A 24,259-nucleotide genomic window follows, 5' to 3' on the forward strand; every position below is an offset into this window, starting at 1 on the left:
GTTTCCATGAGATTTTAGCACACTAAGGAATAATATTCATCATTTAGTTGCTCCTTTGCATTTAGGAAGTTCACATTATGCCTGTGTCTTATCTGGGATCACTCCTCATTCAGGTGCTTTTGTCTTTCTTCTACCTTAATTATCACTTGATTCCCCTAGTTTACATTTTCAAAGAAAAAGGACCCCAATGATGTAAATTTCAGTAGACAGATGATAAATTCTTGCTTCATGCTATAGTAATTAGTGGTATAACCCATACCATGAAAGGGGGCCTGTGTATTCGTCCTCTCATGGCCTTGAGAGATCCCCGGTGGGGATCCGAGGCTGTCCTTGGGAAACCCCTTTAGGAATCTGTCCAGGAGGATGTGTGTGGTGATGAGGATATGGTTTATATGGGTCTTTAAGGAGTTTGCCCAAATCTTCTTTTGAGGTAGACCAGAATAGAAATTAGCAGTAAATAAAATCTCTGGAAGAATTTGGTTTTTTTTGGATCTTAACATTGTATAGAATTTTAAAGAAAAGGGCCTAAGTGGTTTCTCTAGGAATGATCTCAGCTCAATTTGCATGTATCTGGAAATGTCCTTTTCTCTCCGCTTGTCTATGGTTCATATTTTCACTATGGAATCCCTTCTTGTTGGGGACACTAATTCTAACCAAACCATGGCTAACTCGGACTTCCCAGCACTATTGTAGAGGTGTTCACAGCATCATAGCACATTGGCTGCCACTTATGCATTCCCCTGCCTCATCCCCAAGACACATTGACACACCTTGTCTTCTGTTGTCCAAGTTCATATCTCTGTAGAAAAGGCAGTGGACCCATGCATTACCTTGCCCCTGCCTAAGTCTCCTTCAGACTGTCCTGAGCTTCTGCTTCCCTTGGACATGATGGGATGGTACTTCGGTCTGCCCTACCCTCTCACTACTTCTGCCTCACCAGCCTTCTCCATAAAAATGTAGCTTTGCATCTTTGATGTTTATTTTGAAAAGTTATTTTAACTAAAGAGATTATCTATCCTGCCAGCCATCTCAGAAGGGTTTATATATAAAATCCTCTTAAGTGCTTGGCAGTTTAACACAGATTCCTTACAGTTGTGTGCCAAAGAGATCTATGGAATTTTCGGAGCAGTTTTTTATTGTTGTGCTTTGGCAGAACTCCAATTTGAAGACAATTTGATGCCCTTTCTACTTGAGAATTATGTGCAAAGCTCAATGGCTTCAAATTAATACTAAGAGAAGCTTTCAGAATAGCAGTTTAGGCTCTTTGTACTTTTATGGGAAACCTAACTCTTTCATAAATGTTTCTGTCTTAACATTATAGCCTTCCTTTTCACATTAGAAATTGTATCTTACATTGCTATGAATAGGTTCTTCCTAACATGTAGGTTTATGCTCTACTTTGAGAGCAGTGTTTTCCAACAGTTTCAAAAAGCTTTAGCGGTTGTCTTCACTGTTCTCACTCCTTTTCTGGTTTTCTTTGGAGCTTCGGTCATTGCCCAACATCTGCATGTGTTACCTCGTAGCTATTACCATCTTTAGGCCTGAAGGAGAAAGGGGAGGAAGTAGGAGTATGAGAGCCCAGGGCAGCTAGGCAGAAGGATCCATCCCATGAGAGCTATAATGTGGAGAGACACAGCTATGATCTGAGTTAGGGTGTTGATGCTGGGAAGGGGTAGGGAAGACAGCACCCAGCCCCTTGCACTGTTAAGCCCAACTGGGAGTTAGGTGGCAAGGGATCCGGGATTATGCAGTAGGTAGCATTCGAGTTCTAAGGCCTTGCATGGGGCGGAGAGAAATGGAGAACAGATTGGAGGTTGGGTAAATGGAGGATAACCAGCGCACGTAGATCTATTTATGGGTTAGACTATTTGTGTATTGTTGTATTTGTGTATTTGTGTATTTGTGTATTGTTGTATTGTTGTTTTTGAAAAGTTGCTAAGATATTTTAGTTACCAAGATACAAGTTGACAAATGACACTGATGGTTTAAAACCTGATGCCTTTAGGATATGTTAACTGCCCCTTATTGATCTGGGGATAGAGTCTGTTGACATCATTTAATAGAAAGTGAAATTTTCATTTCTTTATAATTTCTTTGTAGATCTGGGATCTGCTGTTGGCAAATTTTTTTAAAGATTTTTTTAAAGTTTATGTGTTTATTTTGAGAGCACACATACAAGCAGACAAGGAGCGGAGAGGCAGAGGGAGAGGGAGAGGGAGAGATAATCCCAAGCAGGCTCCACACTGTCAGCACGGCTCAAACTCACAAACTACAAGATCATGACCTGAGCCGAAATCATGAGTTGGTCACTTTAACTGACTGAGCCACCCAGGCGCCCCTAGTTAGCTCATACTTAAGGGACCTGATTTTCTGCTGCAGTTCTTGTGACTGAACTGGGAGAGATTAGTGAGTGCATTTAGGAAATGAAGCCTTCTACAACTGTTCTAGACTTGCTTGATATCAGATACCCGTTTTGTTTTTTGTTTTTTGTTTTTTTGTTTTTTGTTTTAACACTCTGAAAGGTGGGAGGACAGGAAAAAAGCCCTTAACCTTTGATGCCTGAGCAGTGGATTCTCTGGGAAAATGGGAAGGCATAGTTTCACAGATTACCATTATACAGACAAAAAATTTGACTTTTCTTCCAGTTATTATGTGATGGGAACAAAACTCCCCCATATCACACCATCTTTAGCAATAGCAATATTTGCAGCAGAATTTCTGAATGCATAGTAAAAAGGGAATTATGTAAATTATTTTTCATTTAAAAATATCCTACCTTGGGGCGCCTGGGTGGCGCAGTCGGTTAAACGTCCGACTTCAGCCAGGTCACGATCTCGCGGTCCGTGAGTTCGAGCCCCGCGTCAGGCTCTGGGCTGATGGCTCAGAGCCTGGAGCCTGTTTCCGATTCTGTGTCTCCCTCTCTCTCTGCCCCTCCCCCGTTCATGCTCTGTCTCTCTCTGTCCCAAAAATAAGTAAAAAACGTTGAAAAAAAAAATTAAAAAAAATAAATAAATAAAAACATCCTACCTTAAACTATAATTTGATTCTTTAAATAGTTACAGTAGAACAAGCTGAACTTGCTGTGAGGTCAGTTTCAGCTTTCCAATGGAGGACAAGGTTTTCCTGTGGATTCATATTTTGTATTTTAAGCCAAATAGGAAATGAAGCTTTAAATCCTAAAGAAGGTCTCAGTCGGTTTGGAATAATGACATGTGAGATGATGAAGAAGAGAATAAATTGTGTCTTCTGGAGAGAAATTAACTCTCCAGATCCCTGTGATCCAGTTGGAGACGCGTTTTTGTTTAGTGTAAAGGAGCTATCTAAGTACCCCAAGCATTGCCACTTCTCTAAAACAAACATTGATCATCGTGTTTTCCAGCAAAGTTTACATTTCTTTTTAGAGTGTTTATTTTATTGAGTATATTGCAAGAATTTTCAGTCTTTGATGATACAGACTAAACACAAGAGAGATACTGATGGGGGTGCCTGGGTGGCTCAGTCAGTTAAACGTCTGCCTCTCGATTTCAGCTCAGGTCATGATCTCATGGTTTGTGAGATCCAGCCCTGCATCAGACTCTGTGCTGATAGCGTGGAGCCTGCTTGGGATGCTCTCTCTCCCTCTCTCCCTCTGCCCCTCCCCCACTCTCTCAAATAAATAAATAAATTTTTTTTTTAAAAAAGAGATATTGATGTCTGTATGTGCTGTTAGTATTTATGTCTGAAGCAGGCAATAAGTTTTACAGATAAAAAGGATGGAACATCATGACCTTCAAATCTAAACGTTGCCTCTGATATTCAAGCAAAGAGTTACAAAGAGTTTGTTATAGCTTAGCTCTCTCCCTATCAGGCGTCTTATAACAAACACTCATGTGAACACCAGTATAGCAAAAACATGCTTTCCCAGATTATCAGTTAGAGGAGGTTGGCAACAAGTTACTTGACCATTTAAGGATGCCAAAATCATTTCATCAGGACCAGTGCTTTGTTGCAGACTAACTTGATGTAAGCAGCTTTCTTCTTATGGTTACTTGTGATTTGTTGACACGTTTGAGTGAGTTAACGTTTTTAGTCTTTGAGATGTTTTTTTAAACAATACTTTTTGTGTGTGTTCTATTGAAGGAAACTGATGTATTTCTTTTGTTTTTAACATAGAAATCAAGCCAGTAAAAGTACTGCTTTGCAGTCTCACCACAGATCCAACAGCAAGGATATCCAGAACCTAAGTGTGGGTCTGCCCCGGGCTGACGAAGGCCTTCCCGCCAATGAAACTTTCCTAAACGGAAATCTTGCTGGAGCTACTCTTAGTCCCATGCATACCAAAACCTATCAAGGAAGCAGCCAACCTGGGTCTACCAGCAAAGATCTTACCAACAACAATATACCACATCTTCTCAGCCCAAAAGAAGCTAAGTCAAAGACAGAGTTTGATTTTAATATTGACCCGAAGCCTTCGGAAGGCCCAGGCACAAAGTACCTCAAGTCAAGCAGCAGATCTCAGCAGAACCGGCACTCATTTATGGAAAGCTCTCAGAGCAAAGCCGGGACGCTGCAGCCCAGTGAAAAACAGAGCCGGCATAGCTACATTGACACTATTCCCCAGTCCTCTAGGAGTCCCTCCTACAGGACCAAGGCCAAAAGCCACGGGGCTTTGAGTGACTCCAAGTCTGTGAGCAACCTTTCTGAAGCCAGGGCCCAAATTGCAGAGTCTAGTACCAGTAGGTACTTCCCATCCAGCTGCTTGGACTTGAACTCTCCCACCAGCCCGACCCCCACCAGGCACAGCGACACGAGAACTTTGCTGAGCCCCTCGGGGAGAAATAATCGAAGTGAGGGCACTCTTGACTCCCGCCGAACCACAACCAGGCATTCTAAAACGATGGAGGAATTAAAGCTGCCAGAGCACATGGACAGCAGCCATTCCCATTCTCTGTCCGCACCTCATGAATCTTTTTCTTATGGGCTGGGTTACACTAGCCCCTTTTCCTCCCAGCAGCGTCCACACAGGCATTCCATGTACGTGACCCGGGACAAAGTGAGAGCCAAAGGCTTGGACGGAAACTTGAGCGTAGGGCAAGGAATGGCGGCCAGGGCCAACAGCCTGCAGCTCTTATCACCTCAGGTACAGCTTAGGACCTTGACTGGATCTGTTGGCTCATCATGGGAAGGTGGTGCAGGGGTGTGAATGGGGTCAGTGCAAGTTTCCCTACTGTAGGAGCTTGTGCTTTTTTGATAAAATGCATTTAGGGAAGCGATACTTAAAGGACTGTTTTAAATAATTAGTTATTTAAGCCAATTGTTGAGTACTCAAGAGAACTGAAAAAAAAAAAAAACAAATGTGTTTTTAGAAATTTGCTTCTATTCTTAAGTGTTCCTTTCTGGCATATTTTGTTGAGAGAATCCTGTTTTGATTTATTACAGAACTCATCAGCTATATGGGTTCATTTTTAATTTTTTCAAAATTTAGTGTGATTTGTGGAGATTTTCTTCAGTCTCTCCAGACCACATTTGCTTAAAACATACCCTTTTTACTTATACCTTACTCATTTTCACTGAATTGAAAAATTTCAATTTTTTCTAGAACTGTAGGTAAATTTGACTTCAGACCAAGATAAATGTTAATTTGCAGTCTTTTGGATTTTTTTGTAAATCTCTAGGCAATATTTTTATCATAATGCTTCCTCCATCTTACTGATTTTCAGACTCTAGAACTGCTGACACTAACCTGCTTAAGAGAAGTAGCATTCTTACAATAGAACACATGTTTTTTCAATTATATTTTCATGCTATGAAACATTCATCTGCATCAAAGAAATGAGAGTAGAGATAAGCCAATATCGGAAGGAGAAAAGCGTTTCATGGAGGGAAAATACTGTACTCCCCTTTTAGAAGATGTGAAAATAGGTTCATCAGCGTGTGTCAGAACTCCAGAAAATATGGATGGAATATATAATGGGGGGCTTAGCGAGATGGGTGCTGAAGGTGGGGTGGAGATTGTCAGTAAATGAGCAGTCCGCATAGCCAAGGGCTCAGGCTGGGAAGCCAGGCCGACCTGAGTTTGTATCCTCGTTCTGCGGTCTGCTTCAGACTGTCAATTTGGGAAAGTGATATAATCTCTCTTTGCCTCAGATTCCTCATCTGAGTGGTGCCGTGAGGTTGAAACATGGTGTATAAAGCACCGTGTCCAGTGGCTGGCACAGAGTTTTGAACAAATTTAGTTGTTGCTACTTCTGTGATGGTGGGACCTGTTTTCTAGACATTTAACACTGTCTCTATTCTGGGTGTTCTCAGACACTCAAAAGACTCTGAGGTAGGGGTTCTTGCCCTTGAGAAACTTCTCTTCTTTCAGGGAAGATTAAATTATACATAATAACAATGAAATAATTAAGAAGCAAATTACTATGGCACTGGCTATAAATAGGAGTTGAGAACAGGAAAAGATCATGAACAGGAGCAGTTAGAAATGGCTTTGGGAGCAACTAAAGGTCTTGCCCTGAGCTAGGATGTAGAGAGAAGTTTTTGATGGCTAAAGAATGAGGATGTGTTCAAGTATATTCTTTTTCCTTTCTTTTACATTTTTTTTAATTACTTTGTTTAAATCCACGTTAGCATATAGTGTAATAATGGTTTCAGGAGTAGAATGAAGTGATTCATCACTTACATATAACACCCAGCGCTCATCCCGACAAGTGCCCTCCTTAATGCCCCTCACCCCTTTAGCCCATCCCTACCCAGCACCTCACTAGCAACCCTCAATTAGTTCTCTGTATTTAAGAGTCTCTTATGGTGTTCAAGTATTTAGTGACCGAGGCAGCATGATAGGCTCTCCTGAGAAAGAGGAAAAAGGTATGGTCCCTGTCCTCTTGGAGTGCATGTTAGGGCACACTTGCCAGGGATCAGTCATGGCAATAACTGTGAGGCTGTGTGCCCGCACTGTGCTAGAGGTGAGTGTGCCACGCACAGGCACGGCCCAGTTCAGGCAGGGGTTGTGGAAGGTTCCCAGGGAAGGTGGCATCTGAGAAGAGATTTCTGGGGCTTACCTAGGGGGAGAAAGTGGAGTTGATGTTAGGAAAGAGGATGGAAGGGAAGGCAGAAAAGACAAAAGCTAAGGGACGTAAAACAGCATGGTGTGCTCTGGGGATTGCAATTTGTTCCATATTGCTGCAGTGAAAAATGCAAGATTTGAGGTGGCTTTTGCAGTAATTCAAGTATGAGGTGATGGGAGTATGTTCTAGACAAAGTCACTGCAGTGGGAAACAGAAATCATGGGTCCTAAGGACTCCTCAGAAGTACATGCAACAGGATGTGTGAATTGAAGGATTAAATACAGGAAGAAGGAAGCCTTCGGGCTCCTTACCTAGGAACTCCTTTTCAGAGTAGGAGAGAGGACCTTTTTATTTTTATTTATTTTTATTTTTTGTTTTTAATGTTTATTTTTGAGGGAGAGAGAGAGAGACAGACAGAGAGAGAAAGAGTGTGAGCAGGGGAGGGGCAGAGAGAGAGGAAGACCCAGAATCCAAAGCAGGCTCCAGGCTCTGAGCTGTCAGCACAGAGCCTGACATGGGACTTGAACTCACTGACCGCGAGATCATGACCTGAGCTGAAGTCACACACTTAACCGACCGAGCCACCCAGGCGCCCCAAGAGAGGACTTTTGAAGTCACCTAATTCAGTCCCTTCATTTCGTGGATGAGTGTGCTGAGGCTCCTAGAAGTTAGATGGGTTGCCTAAGTTTACCCGACTAGTCCAGGGCAGAGCTGGGATCATGAAAACAGTGTCTAGGTCCCAGGGCCAGCATTCTTAGCACTGCATCGTGCTGACCTGTTGAGGCTGAAGTGACCCTGGGCCCCTAAGCAAAGCTGTTCTGCATGAGGTTGGAAGGACTGGTGCCCAGGTGAGAGGGGGAGCAAGAGATGCACACTTGCACGTGGAAGAGATGGCACATGGTGGGAGATGCCATGATTGGAGTCAGAGCAGTGGTCAGAGGAGTCCACCTAGAGAGAACCCGTAGGGCCTAGAAAGATCTCCAGAATGTGGCAGCCTCCCCTAGACGTTAGATGGAGGTCAAAACCAGGTAAAGTGTGTTGGCACTAAGCATAGTGTAAATAGAGAAGAAGTAAGAAAAACAGAAAGCTATAACTTGGAGAAAAGACAAATGGAGTAGTTCTCACAGTTCCAGAACAAACAAACAAACAAAAAACCCCAACTTTGTGAATCTGGTGGAGATGAGCTAATTATGAATGGTTACTGTGGACTCAACACAGATCCAACTGTTACAGAACTTTAACTCCAGTTCAGGAGGTACAGTGCCAACCTGCAAGACAGTACAAGTTTAAAGGCACAAAGATGGCAGATGGCTTGACAAGTAACTAAAGTCATGAGTAAACAATGGGAGTTGCTCTCTTACAAAGTATTGCGGCCACCTACAAGAGGAAGGGGACTGAACTGGCACTGTCACTTAAGAGTTTAGGTTAGATGTAAATCATTTGTCTTCTAAAATACTTTTCTAGGGGCTTCTGGGTGGCTCAGTTGGTTAAAGCATCCAACACTGGCTCAGGTCATGATCTCACGGTTTGTGGGTTCAGGCCCTGCATCGGGCTCTGTGAAGACAGCTCAGAGCCTGGAGGCTGCTAGAGATTCTGTGTCTCTTTCTCCCTTTGCCCCTCCCCACTTGCACTCTGTCACTCCCTCTCTCTCAAAATTAACATTAAAAAAAAAAATAAAAAAACTTTTCTAGAGGACTTTGTAAACAATACAGGTGATAAAATTCAAAAGAGATCTTGTCACAAAGTAGGAAGAAGGGCTACATTGGATGATTTTCCTGCCCAAAATATTCTTTCATAGTATATTTGGGGAGCAAGGGAGACAAAGACCGAGAGAATCCTATTTAAAATTCAAGTAAAGTGTTTTTGATACATCACGTAAGGCTCAAGATAATACTCTGTGTGTGTGTTGTGCAAATACACAATGCAGCCAACTCCTCCTCATGGCTTGGTAATTTTGTTCCTTAATCTTGTTTTCTTCAAGGGTGGAAAATGCTACTTTTCCCCTCAGTACACACCATTGTGGACCAAGGCTGCTCTTAGCTTGTGTCTCACTTCCTTGAGAGAAATAGGTAGTGTCTCCTGAGATGTGTGCTGTCATGATTATGATTAAGAGAATACACGAAATACAAATACCGTTATCGTACGGAAGATTAAGAAAATTTAAGTACATACATTACAGTAGGTAGGAAATTTTAAGCCCTATTATTAAGGGTGCTGATTCTATTCCTTGATATATCCAAAGAATATTTGATTTTATCTGAATCTGCCATTTAAGTTCTTCATGAAAAATAATTTTGGATCTGCTAGAGAAATTTTGGATTGACTAATAGAATCTCTAATTAGAGTGCTGCACAGAAACATGACTAGATATTGGGAAGATAATTTTCTTTGTTTTTAATAATTAATTGAACTATTTTCAGCGTAATTCTTTCCCTGCTTGCCTTAACTTTAATGAGAATTTCACTTTCCATCTGTGTGACATTTGTTTGAATTATTTTACATTCATCAGATGATTCACTCTTTTATGGGACAATTTGTGTTTTAGCCAACTAACATTTTTTATTTTAGCTGGTGAAGGTAGTAATTATGCCAAATAAAGCCCATGGCGAGTTAGGTGATTTTCATCCCTAGGAACAGGACACTCTTATAAATCCTTTTAAATTTGACTTCCAGCCTGGAGAACAGCTCCCTCCAGAGATGACTGTGGCTCGATCTTCCGTTAAAGAATCCTCCAGAGAAGGCACCTCTTCATTCCACGCAAGGCAGAAGTCTGAGGTCTGAATTCTCCACAGTTGCTAACTTTTACCCTAAAACTTGTCTGTAAAGAGTGATCATGTGACATCATTACAGCCTATCTTTTCAAATTTCTTCAAATTTCTTCATAGTCCTTCTCCCACAAATAATGTAAGGGCTTATAAAGTTAAGTAGTCTTCCTCATGCCATAATTCTGAGTTCTCTTTAAAAGATGCTGGAGTAAGTTATGGATCAATTAGGCACTGTTGTAAGTTCATAGGCCAAATCATCATCGCTCTGTTGTTACTTTTTATAAACCTGTTTCTTGTCTCAGGGTGGAGCATATCATGACCCCCACTCTGATGATGGCACCGCCCCCAAAGAAAATAGACACCTGTACAATGATCCTGTTCCGAGGAGAGTTGGCAGTTTCTACCGAGGTAAGCCCAGCCCCTAGCACCCCCTGGGGTCCTCTCTCCCTTCCCCCTCACTACACCTCCAGCCCATGGCCTCCACAACACTTCACTGCCCTGACTTCAGGTCAGTGCCATTCTTGTCTGCACTGCCGCCTTCCAACACTTCTCTCTGCTTTGTGTCCCACTGTCTTAGTTCAGGCCTTCATGGCTTCTGAGTTAGGTTCTTTGTGTAGCCTCCCACCTGATCTCCCTGTCTCCCAGGGTTGCCATCAAACCAGTCCTTGGAATGATCCACTTGAAGCTGTGTTCTGACCATACCACTCATTCATTCAATTAAGTCATATTTATTGATGTCACCTGTGTACCTGGTGCTGTTGTAATTTAGAACATGTCAATGAACAAGACAGCCAAAGGTCTCCACCTTCACGGAGCTTACGCGAGAATGAGGAGAGAACCACACTAAATGTAATAATTATGTAGAAAGTAAAGGGTAATAAATGCTACAGGGGGAAAAATAGAGCAAGGCAACTCATTGCCTGCCCCCACCCCCTGCCCTGCCCCCAGGCCTCTACCTCTTACCTGCTAAGAGTCCTCTGGTGGTTTCCCATTGACATCAGAACAAAATGTGAATTCCCTAAGATGACTTTCCAGACATGCCATGCCCTGGCCCTTGCCATCCTCTCCAGCTGCTGCTCCTCCATCTTTTTTTTTTTTTTTTTTTTTTTTTTAATTTTTTTTTTTTTTAGCTCCTCCATCTTGAAACACACTCCTCCCTGTGCTGGGATCGCTTGTTCCTGTCCCTTTAAAGGTCCTCCTTTGAAGTCCTCTGTTGTATGATGTCTTCCCTTTCCACCCAAAGTCCAGTGTGTTCTTCTCTGTTCTACCCATGGTTCCTTGTCTAGGCCTCTAACATGACACAGACTACATGGTACTGATTCTTTGTCTACATTTCTCTCTCACAAGGTTGCAAGCCCCTTTATCATATTTTCCTCTTTTACCCTCATTGACTAGCACACTGCCTAGCAGTTTCCAAGTATTTGTTGTTGTTGTTAATAAGTTAAAAAAATGTTTTCAACATTTATTTACTTTTAAGAGACAGACAGAGTATGAGTGGGGGAGGTGCAGAGAGAGAGGTAGACACAGAATCTGAAGCAGGCTCCAGGTTCTGAGCTGTTAGCACAGAGCCTGATGTGGGGCTCAAACCCACTTAACCATAAGATCATGACCTGAGCTGAAGTGGATGCTTAACTGAGCCACCCAGATGCCCCTCATAAATACTTGTTGATTGAATGAAAGAAAATCTTCAAGTGCACTTGCACAGCCTTAAAAAGTATACTTCGAGGGGAGCCTGGGTGGCTTAGTCAGTTGAGCATTTCTGCTCATGCATTTCTGAGCATTTCTGCTCAGGTCATGATCTCGTGGTCATGAGATCAAGCCCCAAGACAGGCTCTGTGCTGAGTGTGGAGCCTGCTTGGGATTCTCTCTCTCTGCTCCTCCCGCACTTGCGTGTGCGTTCTCAAAATAAATATTAAAAAAAAATGCACTTTAGGGGTGCCTCAGTGGCTAGTCGGTTAAGCATCCACCTCTTGATTTCAGCTGAGGTCATGATCTCATGGTTCGTGGGTTCCAGCCCTGTGTCGAGCTGACACTGACAGCGGAAGTCTGCTTGGGATTCTCTCCTCGCTCTCTGCCCTCCACCTCAAAATAAATAAATAAAAACTAAAAAAAAGTTTTTTAAATATACTTTGATGGTTAACTGGCAACTAAAATAGATGCTTTGGAGGCTGTATGGATTTAGGAGATGTTGACAGAGAAAGGGATCCTCTTTGAAGAGCTATGCAGTAATAGAATGAGAGCCCTTGCAGAGCCCTAGCCCCTAGTGGGGAGACTTAACAGCAAGCCCACCAGGGAAGGGGCAAGGTCCTGGGTGTTCCAGAGGCTCAGCTTCTTAAAGCCTCCAAGAGTCATCATGACCTTCTACAGTCGCCCCCACCCACATCTTTTGGCTTCTCACTATGCTGTTGATTTGGGAGGACAGCTGGAAAGGGGCAGGAATTGGGGGAGAACACAGACAGCTGCTTGGTCATTTTAACTCAAAACCTGAGCTAAATAAATGTATAGAAGTGTTATTTAGGACTAAATGTATGTTGATTAGGCTACTTGTTCCCTCCCACCTCCGCATTTGAAAAGAGCATAGGGCAATAAATATACCTTTAATGCACTCTGTTTTTTCTCATGCTATGGTTACTTTAGAATCTTAAGGGACTAAAATTTTAATTCAGGTTAAAGTGAGTTAAAATATTCTAGTGTATATGAGCAAATGCCTTTTCTTCTTTCATTGTAAGTTTTACTTCCAAAATGGACCATACCTTTGTTATTTCTATAGGTGTCTGGGGTATATACTTTAATATAAAATGTTCACAAAGTTTTGATTAATTAGGAAAGACAGTTTTAGTTTGATTACAAGTAAATTAAATTGGTTCATATCAGCAAAGCCCCTCATTTGTCTTCCTCATAATCTACTTCAGGGTTTGGCAGGTAGAACTTTTTTTTTTTATTTTATAAAGTCCAGAAATAAAAGGAAAAGATTTAACTAGGTGAAACATCTGGAGAGATCTGTCATTTCAATGATTCTACTAAATCTAACTGGATGAAGATTTAGTGGTATCATTGAAATGACCCATGTTTCCAGAATACTTCCTGTTTTCAGTCCTGCTGGTCAAAAGTCAAGTGAAATGGTGTCATTTATCTTGATATTCAGCCTGTATATTTCTTTTGTGATGAAATTTGCAATATATTTTGATTTATGACCAAGCTTAGAAATTGACAGAAAAAGATGCTAACGCCCCCATCCGCACTGCAAAGGGCAGGAAAGTATTTACTCATGTATGTTATGGTTTGTCTTTCTGTTCATTCCTGGATTAAGAACTTAGAGGAAAATAGTATTTTTTGCAAATAACCGAATTTCTTTGGAATTTAGTTTTAAACAATACAAAATTGACTCTGCCTCCCAAGTGTAAGGCTTAAAGCACAGTTAGTATATTCCAGCACACATATTGTTAAGAGTCACTTCAGACTAAGAATAGATTTTGCATAGTTGAGTCTTGATGTAAGAAAGCCTCCACTTCAAAGAATGTCAAAACAGTGAAGCGGTGGGGGGGCTGTCCTATTCATACTTTTAAATATCCTATGATGTTCCTCAGTTAATCAGCTGACAGGTCAGTTTCTGTTTTGAATGTATATTGCCTGACGTTAACTGACCCATGTGGGTTAATGTGATAATTACCAGGGGGGTGGGGGTGGGGTGGGGAGGGGAATGTTCCCTAGAATGCCTCTACCCTCAGAAAACACAAAAGTTATATAAAGGGCAGAGAAGGATTTTGACTTATTTATTTATTTATTTATTTTATTTGTGTGAGAGACAATGCAATCGAATCAATCAAGAACTGCTTTGGCCAAAAAAGTACCTCAGTGACTTATGTTTTCTTTATTCAGTGCCATCTCCTCGTCCAGACAATTCTTTCCATGAAAATAATGTATCAACCAGAGTGTCTTCCCTACCATCAGAGAGTAGTTCTGGAACTAACCACTCAAAAAGACAACCAGCATTCGATCCATGGTGAGTATTCTGGTTTGTTTTTACTCTTTTTTCCAATTGTAGATTGGAGATTTCAAAGAAATCTGGAATACACTTTTTAGCTTGCTTTCTTTCTCAAGAGAGAGTGTTTGTTAAGGAGATGATGATTTGCCATTATTTGTAATGATTTATTTCAAGTTCAGCGTTTATATTAAATGTCATGTAAAAGAAAAATCTGACGGGTCAATAAATGCCTCACATCTTCCATTGCATTCTTCTGATAGGAATGATGTCCTTCACTGTCTCTTTCGTTGCCGTTGAATCACATAGCGGACACTTTGCTTAGCACTTTGTGTGCACCATCTCGCTTGGTTCTTACAGTTAGCCCTTGAGACAGGGGCGGCTCACAGTCTGTAATTGAGGAAGCTGCAGCTTAGAAAAAGGAAAGCACTTGCCTGGTGCTGGACGGCCCATTGCAGGGAGAGGGGAGCCAGGATCTAGACCTAGATGAGGTCTGACTCCAAAGCTTGTAACTTTCACCTCGATGCCACCTGTCTTTCATTCAGGGTGAAAAGATAGAAATAGGGCAACACCTTTTATGCCACCACAAAAGCATAATGGTAGTCAAAGGTTAAAATGATGTGCCAGCTTTGCTTATCCTTTTATGTCCTTTGCGTCATATGTAGTAAAAAGGTAGGGAGAGAATTATTTTGTGTATTAAGTCTCATCAGCAGATGTGTTTGGGGAATAAGGACATTTTGTTTTATTTTATAAGCTTTTTTTTTTTTTTAAATGTTTATCTTTGAGAGAGAGCTGAGCCGGTGAGCAAGCAGGAGAGGGGCAGAGAGAGAGAGAGAGAGAGAGAGAGAGAGAGAGGGAGATAAAGAAGCCGAAGCTGACTCCACACAGTCAGCACAGCACCATATGCGGGTCAAAATCAAGAGTTGAGCCAAAATCAAGAGTTGGATTCTTTTTTTTTTTTTTTTTTTTTTTTTTTTTTCAACATTTTTATTTATTTTTGGGACAGAGAGAGACAGAGCATGAACGGGGGAGGGGCAGAGAGAGAGGGAGACACAGAATCGGAAACAGGCTCCAGGCTCCGAGCCATCAGCCCAGAGCCTGACGCGGGGCTCGAACTCACGGACCGCGAGATCGTGACCTGGCTGAAGTCGGACGTTTAACCGACTGCGCCACCCAGGCGCCCCAAGAGTTGGATTCTTAACCAACTGAGCCACCCGGGCACCCCAAGGACCTTTGAAAAAAAAAAATAATAATAATGTAGACGATCCTGTCAGATTTCAACTCTGGTGTTTGTTGCTAGAAGCCATAGAAGGGTCTGAGGTCCTTCAGTACTCCTGACCCTAGGTGGTTGCGTAATTTTCACACTGCTGGCAGGGTTGTATTGAGGTCTTAGTGTTACTGTGCCCTATGGTGAAAACAATTTAATTATTTTTAAGATAATAATAAAAATGATGGTTTTAAAGCTGTAAATACTTTTATAAGCACAGTTTACGTCCATTGCCTTATTTATTAAATGAAAGTGTTTACATTAATGGCTAAGAGGTTGGACTCTTGTCTGTGTGACTTGAACCTCTGTCCCTCAGTCTCCTCATCTGTAAAATAGGGCTAAGAATACTACTTCCCTCAGAGGATTAATGTGATCATCAAATGAAGGAGAACATCAAAAGCACCTAAAGCAGTGCGTGGCACAACGTGACTTGTTACCGTTAGCTGCAGTAGTTTATATCCTTAATGTCTTCTGACTTCAGTATGACTTGTCAGGTGTCTCCCCTCCACTTCCTTTGCTGATAAACTTTGGTACGTTTTCTATGTGACTGTAGACCAGCTCTTCTGTACTACAACTTCTTGTAGTTACCAGCTTTGACAAGCCATGAGTGTAGTGTCTCTCATTAGTGAGAATACGGAAGTAGAGAAGAAATGGTTTTTCCTCTTGGTTATTGCATGATGGAGTGGTGATGGTTTAAAAGAGCATCAATTAAAGATTAACATGGTTCTATCAACCTTAGGTAGGTCAGATCAAAACAAAACCAAACATGGGATAGGCAGTATGAACAACATACTGTTTCTGTCTTTTTTTTTTTTAAGTTTATTTATTTTTGACAGAGAGAGAGAGAGAGAGACACACACAGAGCATGAGTGGGCGAGGGGCAGAGAGAGGGAGACACAGAATCCGAAGCAGGCTCCAGGCTCTGAGCGGTCAGGACAGAGCCTGATGTGGGGCTCAAACTCACAGATCGCAAGATCATGACCTGAGCCAAAGTCAGACACTCAACCAACTGAGCCACCCAGGCACCCCTGTTTCTGTCTTTTTGATAGTCCATTTGAGTAGAGCTTGGTTAGACCAGGGTATATGTAGAAACCTGGAAACAGATTTTTTTTTTTTTTAAAAGAATTAGAGACATAATTGGGACGTTGAACTTTAGACTTTAGACACGTCTTCAACGAGTCACCCCTACTCTGATTCTGCTGTTATGAGGCTTCAGAGAATTTCAGAATTAATAGCTTGAATTGCAGTATTCTCTTGTTTCCACTGCCCCTCATGTTAAGACTGCTATGTACTTGTCCTTCGGGAGACTTACCTTAACTTTTTTGTCTTTGAACAAGATATCTCATTGGTTCAACATACTGTGTATATTTGAGAGAAACGCAGCTTGATAACTTACAAAAACGTGAACGAGCCTTGTTATGGTAACATAGTGACTCGCTGTTCCTAAATTATCACTTGCCTAAGGGCAGTCTGTTTCTCCTTGATAGTGGTACTTCACATTTCTTTTGGGAAGAGAATATTTGTACAGCGGACATGCTTCGTGCAATGGAAGAATCGAGTTACTAGATCATATTTTAGAGTGATAGATATTGTTGGGGTGTCTGACTCTTGATTTCAGCTCGGGTCATGATCTTGTGGTTCGTGGGTTCGAGCCCCACGTCAGGCTCCAAGCTCACAATGCAGGGCCTGCTTGAGAGTCAGTCTCTCTCTCTCTCTCTGTCTCTCTCTCTCTCAATATGTCAATCTCTCTCTGTCCCTCCCCTGCTTGTGTGCCCATGCACATGCTCTCTCTCTCTAGATAAAGAAATTTTTAAAAAATAAACATGAAATAATAGATATCATAGTATACTATCCAGGGTAGTTATTTTGGCCATCTCAGCTATCCAGAATCCAGTTACAAACTGGGAGATAAGCCAGAATATCTCAGAACAAGAAAAACAGGGTTAATGCAGTCAGATTCATCCTTACTAATGAGAAAACACCTTCACTCTCCCTATAAGCCTGTTTACTCTTATGCACAGTTTTAGCAGTTGGCCCTGGAGGTTGTCAGGCAAGAAATAATGCCAGGTAACAAGACAGTGTGAAGAGGGAGAAAGATTCCAAATAATAGCCAGGGAGAGGTGAGGGGTATTTTTGCCTTTTCTTGGGCTCCCAGTGGCAGTATCATTTTTAGCCCTTCTGGTTTCACATGTAGAATAGATAATGCATATAGCATATATATATTTATAAAATAGGCTGCTCTTACTTTGCTTAAGAAAGACAAAGTGTATAAATACATTTGGAAAGACTGCTGTCAAAATTGGGTTTAAAAGTAATGTTTATATGGTAAACCAAATTAATTTGAAGACCCAGTGATTAAGGTAAGCGAAGGATTGCTGTCACTTGCTTGCACAGTCCCAAGCTTTTTCTTCTGGTTAAGTTAGGAATATGTTGGCATCCATTATTGCTTGCTACCATAACTCAGAAAATTGTTCACTGATTATTTTCTTCTCAGACATCACCTTAGTCCCATGGCCAGGGGAGGGGAGGTAGCAGGGAATATCATGCTGCTCCCAGAGGGATTCTACTGACGCGCCAGGATTCTGACCCTCCATCCAACCTGCCAGTGTCCTGCCTTGAGTCTGTGAGCAGCTTGAGGTCACACTCCTTGTTTTCTTTTTCTCTCTGGCCCCAACACCTGACACCAGACCTGCCACCTACACGGTGCTTCGTAAATGTTGGTTGACTTTGATTCAGTCAGCTTTCATTCCTTCCTTTTTTAGGAGAGTCTCTTGAATTTTCTCTTTCTTCTTCACCCCCTGTAAAACAACTGTTGTGTTAAATGATGTCAGAGCAGGGGGAGGTTCCTGCCTCCCACCAACTGTGTAATCAGCCCTGGATAACGGGCCAGGTGACTAGCTGGGTGGTCCTTCTCAAAGGTCCTGCCCCTGATATGGATGTGACCACCCACCTACCCTTCCCTTGTACTGCTCTTCTTGGACCTGTCTGTTGCCTGTACCAACAGAATCATATCATAGGATCTAGAATTCACAAGTGAGTTAATTATGGGGACACACTCTTACTCATTTGTAGTAGTGCTGGTTGTAAATGATGAAGTCTCTGTCTTCATTCTTTTGTACAACACACAGCTTTTCAGGTGCCTGTGTTCCAGGCAGCTTTTCTCTGTGTCCACCCTTCTCTGAGTCTGTCTCCCAGGCTTTCTCCCTTGTTTCTCTAATTCTCTGCCATGTGTGTCTTTCCATGTAGCTTCTCCCTTTCTCTGTCCTTTCTCTCTGTCTCCCCCCAACACACTTGTGCTGTTTTTCTTTCTCTCTGATTTCCTTTTTGTGTCTTTTGTGATGCATGCACACTCATGCTTCACTCCTAGCTTTCATCTTCTAGTCCAAGAGTAATTTATTTCCTTTTCTGTTTTGGTCTCTGGAATCTTTCTCTGCGTAAATCTTGGCCCCACCATCTCTGCTCAGCTTCAGTCTGAAGATGTTTTCCTCATCATTCCCCCTTCCCCTGGGCTCTAGTTTATCCAGTGTCTCTGGACAGACCCTGCAAAGGGTCTCTGATTCATCTTCCCTGCCTTTTGTGGTCACAAGGAACTGCAAACCCTGGGCTTTTTGTCCTGCTCCTTCTTTTCTTTCATTACCCTTACGAGGCCCTTTCACTTTCATCTTACTGGATAGAGACTCTTCTTCCCCTCCCAAATCTGCTCCTCCCGGGCCTAGTGTCTCAAGCCTTCTCTTGCTCTCATGCCAGCATTAACATTCTCACCGTAACGCCCATTCCTGTCCTGAGCTTGCAGTCATGATGAACATGTCCCCCTTAAAAATTTCCTGGATTGGCAGAAAGCACTTTTACTACCTGGCATACCTTTGAGGTTTTGTTAGACTTACATTCTGATTGGTAAAAAATTCTGCCTGTTAATCCGAATACTTGGCTGTGCTTCTAGGTTAGGTGCAGACCCCATTATGGAAGGATATAAGCTATATCATAAGCAAATAGTTCTTTGACTTCTGGAAGTTACAGGACAGTAAAAATATTTGTATTGCTGGTTGGTTTAGATGCTCTCTGAGGTTCCTTTCAATCCTGAGAGTTGTACTTTTGTGATTCCAGCAAACTACACTGTTTTACTGTGTTACTTAGAATCAAACTTTTCATTATTCCATCCTTACCCATTCCATCATGTGAGGTTTTGAGGTTTTCTAGCTTTCAAATTGTAAATGTATTATTCTGAATTCTGGTGCTAGTTATTTTTATCGGTTGTGTTGTATTATGAAAGTTTTACTTCAGAACTTGGAACTCTCTCATTGATGTTTAAAATTGCATGTCCTAATGAGTTTCAGGAACACTTGGGCGTACAGTACGGGTTTTTACTTCCTCGGTATTCCCATTAACTTTTAAGCTAAACAAGAAGAGATGATCGTTGCTCTTTCAGTCATGTTTTCCTGTTTTGTTTTGTTTTTTATCTGTTTCTCTTTTTAAATCTCTTCCCTTATTGTCTTAGATCTTGAGTTTTTGATTTTTCAAATAAATTTTCTGTGGTTTGTCCAACCTTTTTATTATATCTGTAGTACATGTTTGATGTTGAAACTAAAAAGAAGAGTAATAAATCACCAATAATCTTATTACCCAGAGATGATAGCTATTAAGATTTTATTTTATTCCTGCCTTAAAAAAAAATGTGTGTATAGACACATATATGCCCCCCTTTTAAAATACAGTTGGGCTCACACTATGTAGGAAGTTTTGAATCTTGTGGTTTTCACCTAGTATTATAGTTTAAATATTTCTTTAGATGACTGAAAATTCTTTGAAGATGTGATTTATTTTTGATAGCTTCATGGTATTTTTTATCATGTGGCTCTGTAATAGTTTGTATAGATGTTTTCTGCCTTCACACAGATTTAATCAAGTAAAGGATGTTGCTTTGCTCATACTGTCTTAGAAGTTTTAGTAACTTCTTCACCGTTAGGTGTTCTAAAACCATAAATATGAATGCACTCTCACCTTTAATGCTTTACTCTTGATTTTAGGGAACAGCTAATAGAAGGAATTCAATCATTTTAGAAAATGGCTTTCCACAGTCATATATTAACATTTTAAGTAGAGCCCATGGAATGTGTCTTTTTGAACAACACCAGTTGGGTTGCTTTTTAAAGACTGTAAATTAAATAATACAGGGCCTATTAACATACAAGTCACCAACTTATTAGGGCCAAGATGTCCCGTTTGCTGTCTGTTCATACCTTCTATTTGTATTAAAATACCTGGTGGATGGGGCGCCTGTCGGTTAAGCGTCCGACTTCAGCCAGGTCACGATCTCGCGGTCCGTGAGTTCGAGCCCCGCGTCGGGCTCTGGGCTGATGGCTCAGAGCCTGGAGCTTGTTTCCGATTCTGTGTCTCCCTCTCTCTCTGCCCCTCCCCCGTTCATGCTCTGTCTCTCTCTGTCCCAAAAATAAATAAAAACGTTGGAAAAAAAAAAATTAAAAAAATAAAATAAAATACCTGGTGGTGTCAGTGCTATGAAGCTTCATGTTGTCAGTATTTTCAGTTAGAAGCTTTTTTTTCCAAGAGTGCTTTGTATTAAAGCATTCATCTTGTCTATATTTTTTTCTTACCTGATCTATTTTTCAATTTAGTTTCAATAAATAAATACAACATTTTTATAAGGGAATTTTCCAGTTCAAGGCAATTTTTGCTTTTATTTACAATGCTTTTGTACCACGGTTTTTTTTTTTTTGCTTTGTTTTTTTTTTTATGTTTAATATCTTGGCAAGCCACTAATAATGAACTTGTTGAGTTGGTTTTTAAAAGGTAAATAGAAAAATGAAGATATTGAAAATGTTTCAGTTATTTACCTTGGAGGGTTATGGAAAAGGCATCCTTTAAACTGTGTGCTTTTCAGACTCTCACATTCAGAGGTTTTCAACAGCATGAAAATGGTACTGCAGCACAGTTACCAGATCATTTGTAATAATAGCTCAAAGTGAGCCTGTGCTAAAGGCTAATCATTAACCATGGTTGATTAGATTCAGTTCCTCCTGTGCTTTTTAGAGGCTCTTCACCTACGTGCTTGATTTTTCATGGCTGTTTGAATCTGGTTTCATGCATTTTTTAGTCTTCATTATATTTGTCATATAATGGCAGGAGAACGATTGAAAGATCAATATGATAAAAATGTCTTCCCATTTAGGAAAAGTCCTGAAAACATTAGTCATTCTGAACAACTCAAGGAAAAGGAAAAACAAGGTTTTTTCAGGTCAATGAAAAAGAAAAAGAAGAAATCTCAAACAGTAAGTAGATGGGTACTTTCTATATACAGTGACATACGAGTCTGCATTAGTCTGTGGGTACTTTACATTTTGTATGTGGCAATCAAAGTGAATTATTTTCTTATTGAGATTTGACATACATACATTGTATATGTGTCTTTCTAAATTCTATACAACTATTTTCCTCTCAAAGAGCCTTTTCCAGATTCCACAGAATCTCTAAGAATAGAAGAAATTTAATTTGGATTACAGAGAACACTTTAAACCTCTCTCAGTAAACACCTTATCCATGTTAAAAAAAAAAAAACTATGAAGCTGCAGGATTTAGTTTTCTTTGGGGAGTAAAGATATGTGAAAACTTAGGAAATGGTTTTGGTTTATGCTTAAATCCTGGAAGTTTATAACTACCCATCATTCATTATTCTTCCCTGGCTGGTTTTCCAGTTCCCCTGTTGACAAATGCATTTCTGGGCTGCCTAATCACAGAGAGGAGAATAGTATTTGACATTTCAGGGCTTGCTTTAGTAGGAAGACATGTTTATCTTGTGACTGAACTGTGAAATGGAACGAGTCTTATCTCCTGGGAGCCCGCTGCCTGAACCAAGGTTTGGCTCCATGGAACCGTGCACATCACATCACTGAACCACCCAAGCAAGGATTCTGCTGGTTAGTGACGTGAGGAAACATGGGGAAGCGAGGCCTCCAGGCCAGCGGGAGCTTTCTTCACCCACGTGAGGCCTGCTTCCCCCTTTGCTTGTTGAGTCAGCTATTTTAAATGATTTTGTTTCTATTTCTACATCTTACATGATTGACTTTCATTTATTTTAAAAGGGAAAAAGATTCTAGGATTATGACTCATTGGTAAGTAACGAGATAGATGATAGTAGGAAAAAGAATGGAACACCCAAAGTAAGGATCACAGATGTTTTAGAAGTATTAATAAAGATCTTTCTAGATTACCTTTCTAGACTATTCTTTCATTTGCTTATTTGTTAAATTGATATATTTCATTGTAAAATAAATGAGCTCATTGTAGAAAAATTGAGAAAAAAATGCTTTCTAATCTTATCACCCTATTACAACTAGCATTAAGATTTTGGTATATTTCTCCTAGCTTTTACCCTATGCATGTGTGTGGAAAGAAGGTGGTTTTTAAGTTTGTTTTAAATAATAGTAATCCTTGTAGTATAGTTTTGTGTCCTGGCTTTTAATAGTAAATATATCTATCAATCACACATACACACAATATATATTTTACTACACAGATCTTGTTATCTTCATTTTAATCGCGGCATAATATTCCTGAAGTGTTTAAAAAAGAAAAAAAACACTACCTGTGCCTTTAACTGAAATTCACTTAAATCAAAATGCCACTCAAATATTGCTACATTTATTATTTACACTGGATGAATAAAATAGGCCAGATTTATTTAAAGTAGAGGAGCTTAAAATATTTAAAGCGCTAATAAAGTAAAACTTTTATCATTGTCTGTAGAACATACTTATCCATCATGAACGTTGAACTTAGGCTACCTCTCCTCACCACTGTTATTTTTATTCTGAGGATTTTGTTTTTGTTCTTAACCTCAGGTCTGTAGCCACTGTGGGGTAATTAAGTGGAAGAACGTAGCAGGAACCAAGGAATTGAAGGTGTTTTGTGTATAGATTTGGCTTTTGATGTCAGTCTGCATTGGACTAACATTAAACCTAAAGCCCCTGGCCTACTACGGCCTGAGTTGATATGTTGATTGACTCTGTTATTCAGGATCTGGTTCAAATTCTAGATTTTTAAATTTTAGATTTTCAAAAAGTATAGGTTAGTATAAATAAGAAAATTATTTTCTAACAGTCTCTCCACTTGAACTTACTTTTTTTAGGTTTTTATACATTTCATTTTCGGTATGTAATGTAACTGCAAAATATCTCTGTATAGGCCACTATGCTTTAAGCCTTCCAAGTCAAAAATTATTTGTGCCGCTGCATTTTTTAATTAAAAGAAAAATTTTTAAGGACTTTGGTATCTAGAGTAAGATTTCCAAAGAGCCTCTATATCCTGCCAGATCTCAGGCTTCTAAGCCTGGCATTATGTTAACTCTGTCTCCTTCAAGTGAGTATTGAAACAGAATTAAAGGTAGTTTGTTTTGTTTTGTTTTTGTTTTGTTTTGTTTTGTTTTTCACTTTCTATGACTCAGCAAAAGGAAACTAGGTAAACCAGCTTTGAAAGATTTAAAGCTTTGTGGCATTTGCATAAGATTAAAAAAAATAAAAAAGAAATGTAATGCCCAATGCACATAGAGAAACAGGACATTTTAAAACCTCAGTGGGTCCTAAATCTAGTTTAACACCTTTATTTCACTGGTAGAAGACTACCCAGGCCAGTTGTGACCTGCCCAAAGCCACATAATCAGTTGGGAGAACTAGAGGTGGGGTCTTCTAAATAACAGGCCCAGACTCAGTCCATGCCACAGGCCCATCTCTGGTGGAGAGCCTCTGGCCACTGATTCCTGGGAATTCTCTTGTGGTCTCCTTAGCGATGTGAGTTAAATTCTTCCCTGGGATCCCATCATGGGAACAGAATCCTTCATGGGCTGTCTTCCTTGAATGGCTTCATACAAGGTGGTATGAATGCCTTCATATATATTCTCAATCTCTGACAATTGAGCTATCCAAAACAGGGAAGAGTGGTGCCAAAAAATAATTCTGTATTGTAAAGGTGCCTGCTTTGACTCAAGCAAATCTGGAAGCCGCCTTGGGAAATCTGGCCTCAGTTCCACATCCAGAGTTGCATAAGCCCTCAGAGCATATGGTGACTTTGCCAACTTGGTAATTGTAGCCTAGTTAGTTAGTATCTCAATTGGTAATCATGCGTCAATTTAAAGATTGAACTTTGTTTTTTCACTTTGAAAACCTGTATTCTGAATTGTGCCACATAGTTTCCA

The 24,259-nt window shown here is 40.6% G+C and overlaps 1 protein-coding gene across 4 annotated transcripts in view; it reads left to right on the plus strand.

Annotated features, from left to right (window-relative positions):
* Positions 1–24,259, plus strand: part of CDKL5 (cyclin dependent kinase like 5) — a 193,025-nt gene that overhangs the window by 163,781 nt on the left and 4,985 nt on the right. For all 4 annotated transcript variants that reach the window (XM_047843716.1, XM_047843715.1, XM_047843717.1 and 1 more), the window contains 5 exons: positions 4,153–5,119; positions 9,717–9,818; positions 10,111–10,216; positions 13,688–13,811; positions 21,242–21,341. In XM_047843716.1, the coding sequence (XP_047699672.1) occupies positions 4,153–5,119; positions 9,717–9,818; positions 10,111–10,216; positions 13,688–13,811; positions 21,242–21,341 (1,399 nt within the window). The remainder of the gene's footprint in view (positions 1–4,152; positions 5,120–9,716; positions 9,819–10,110; positions 10,217–13,687; positions 13,812–21,241; positions 21,342–24,259) is intronic.

Source organism: Prionailurus viverrinus, chromosome X, assembly GCF_022837055.1.
Source record: "Prionailurus viverrinus isolate Anna chromosome X, UM_Priviv_1.0, whole genome shotgun sequence".
In the NCBI taxonomy this organism is placed as follows: Eukaryota; Metazoa; Chordata; class Mammalia; order Carnivora; family Felidae; genus Prionailurus; species Prionailurus viverrinus.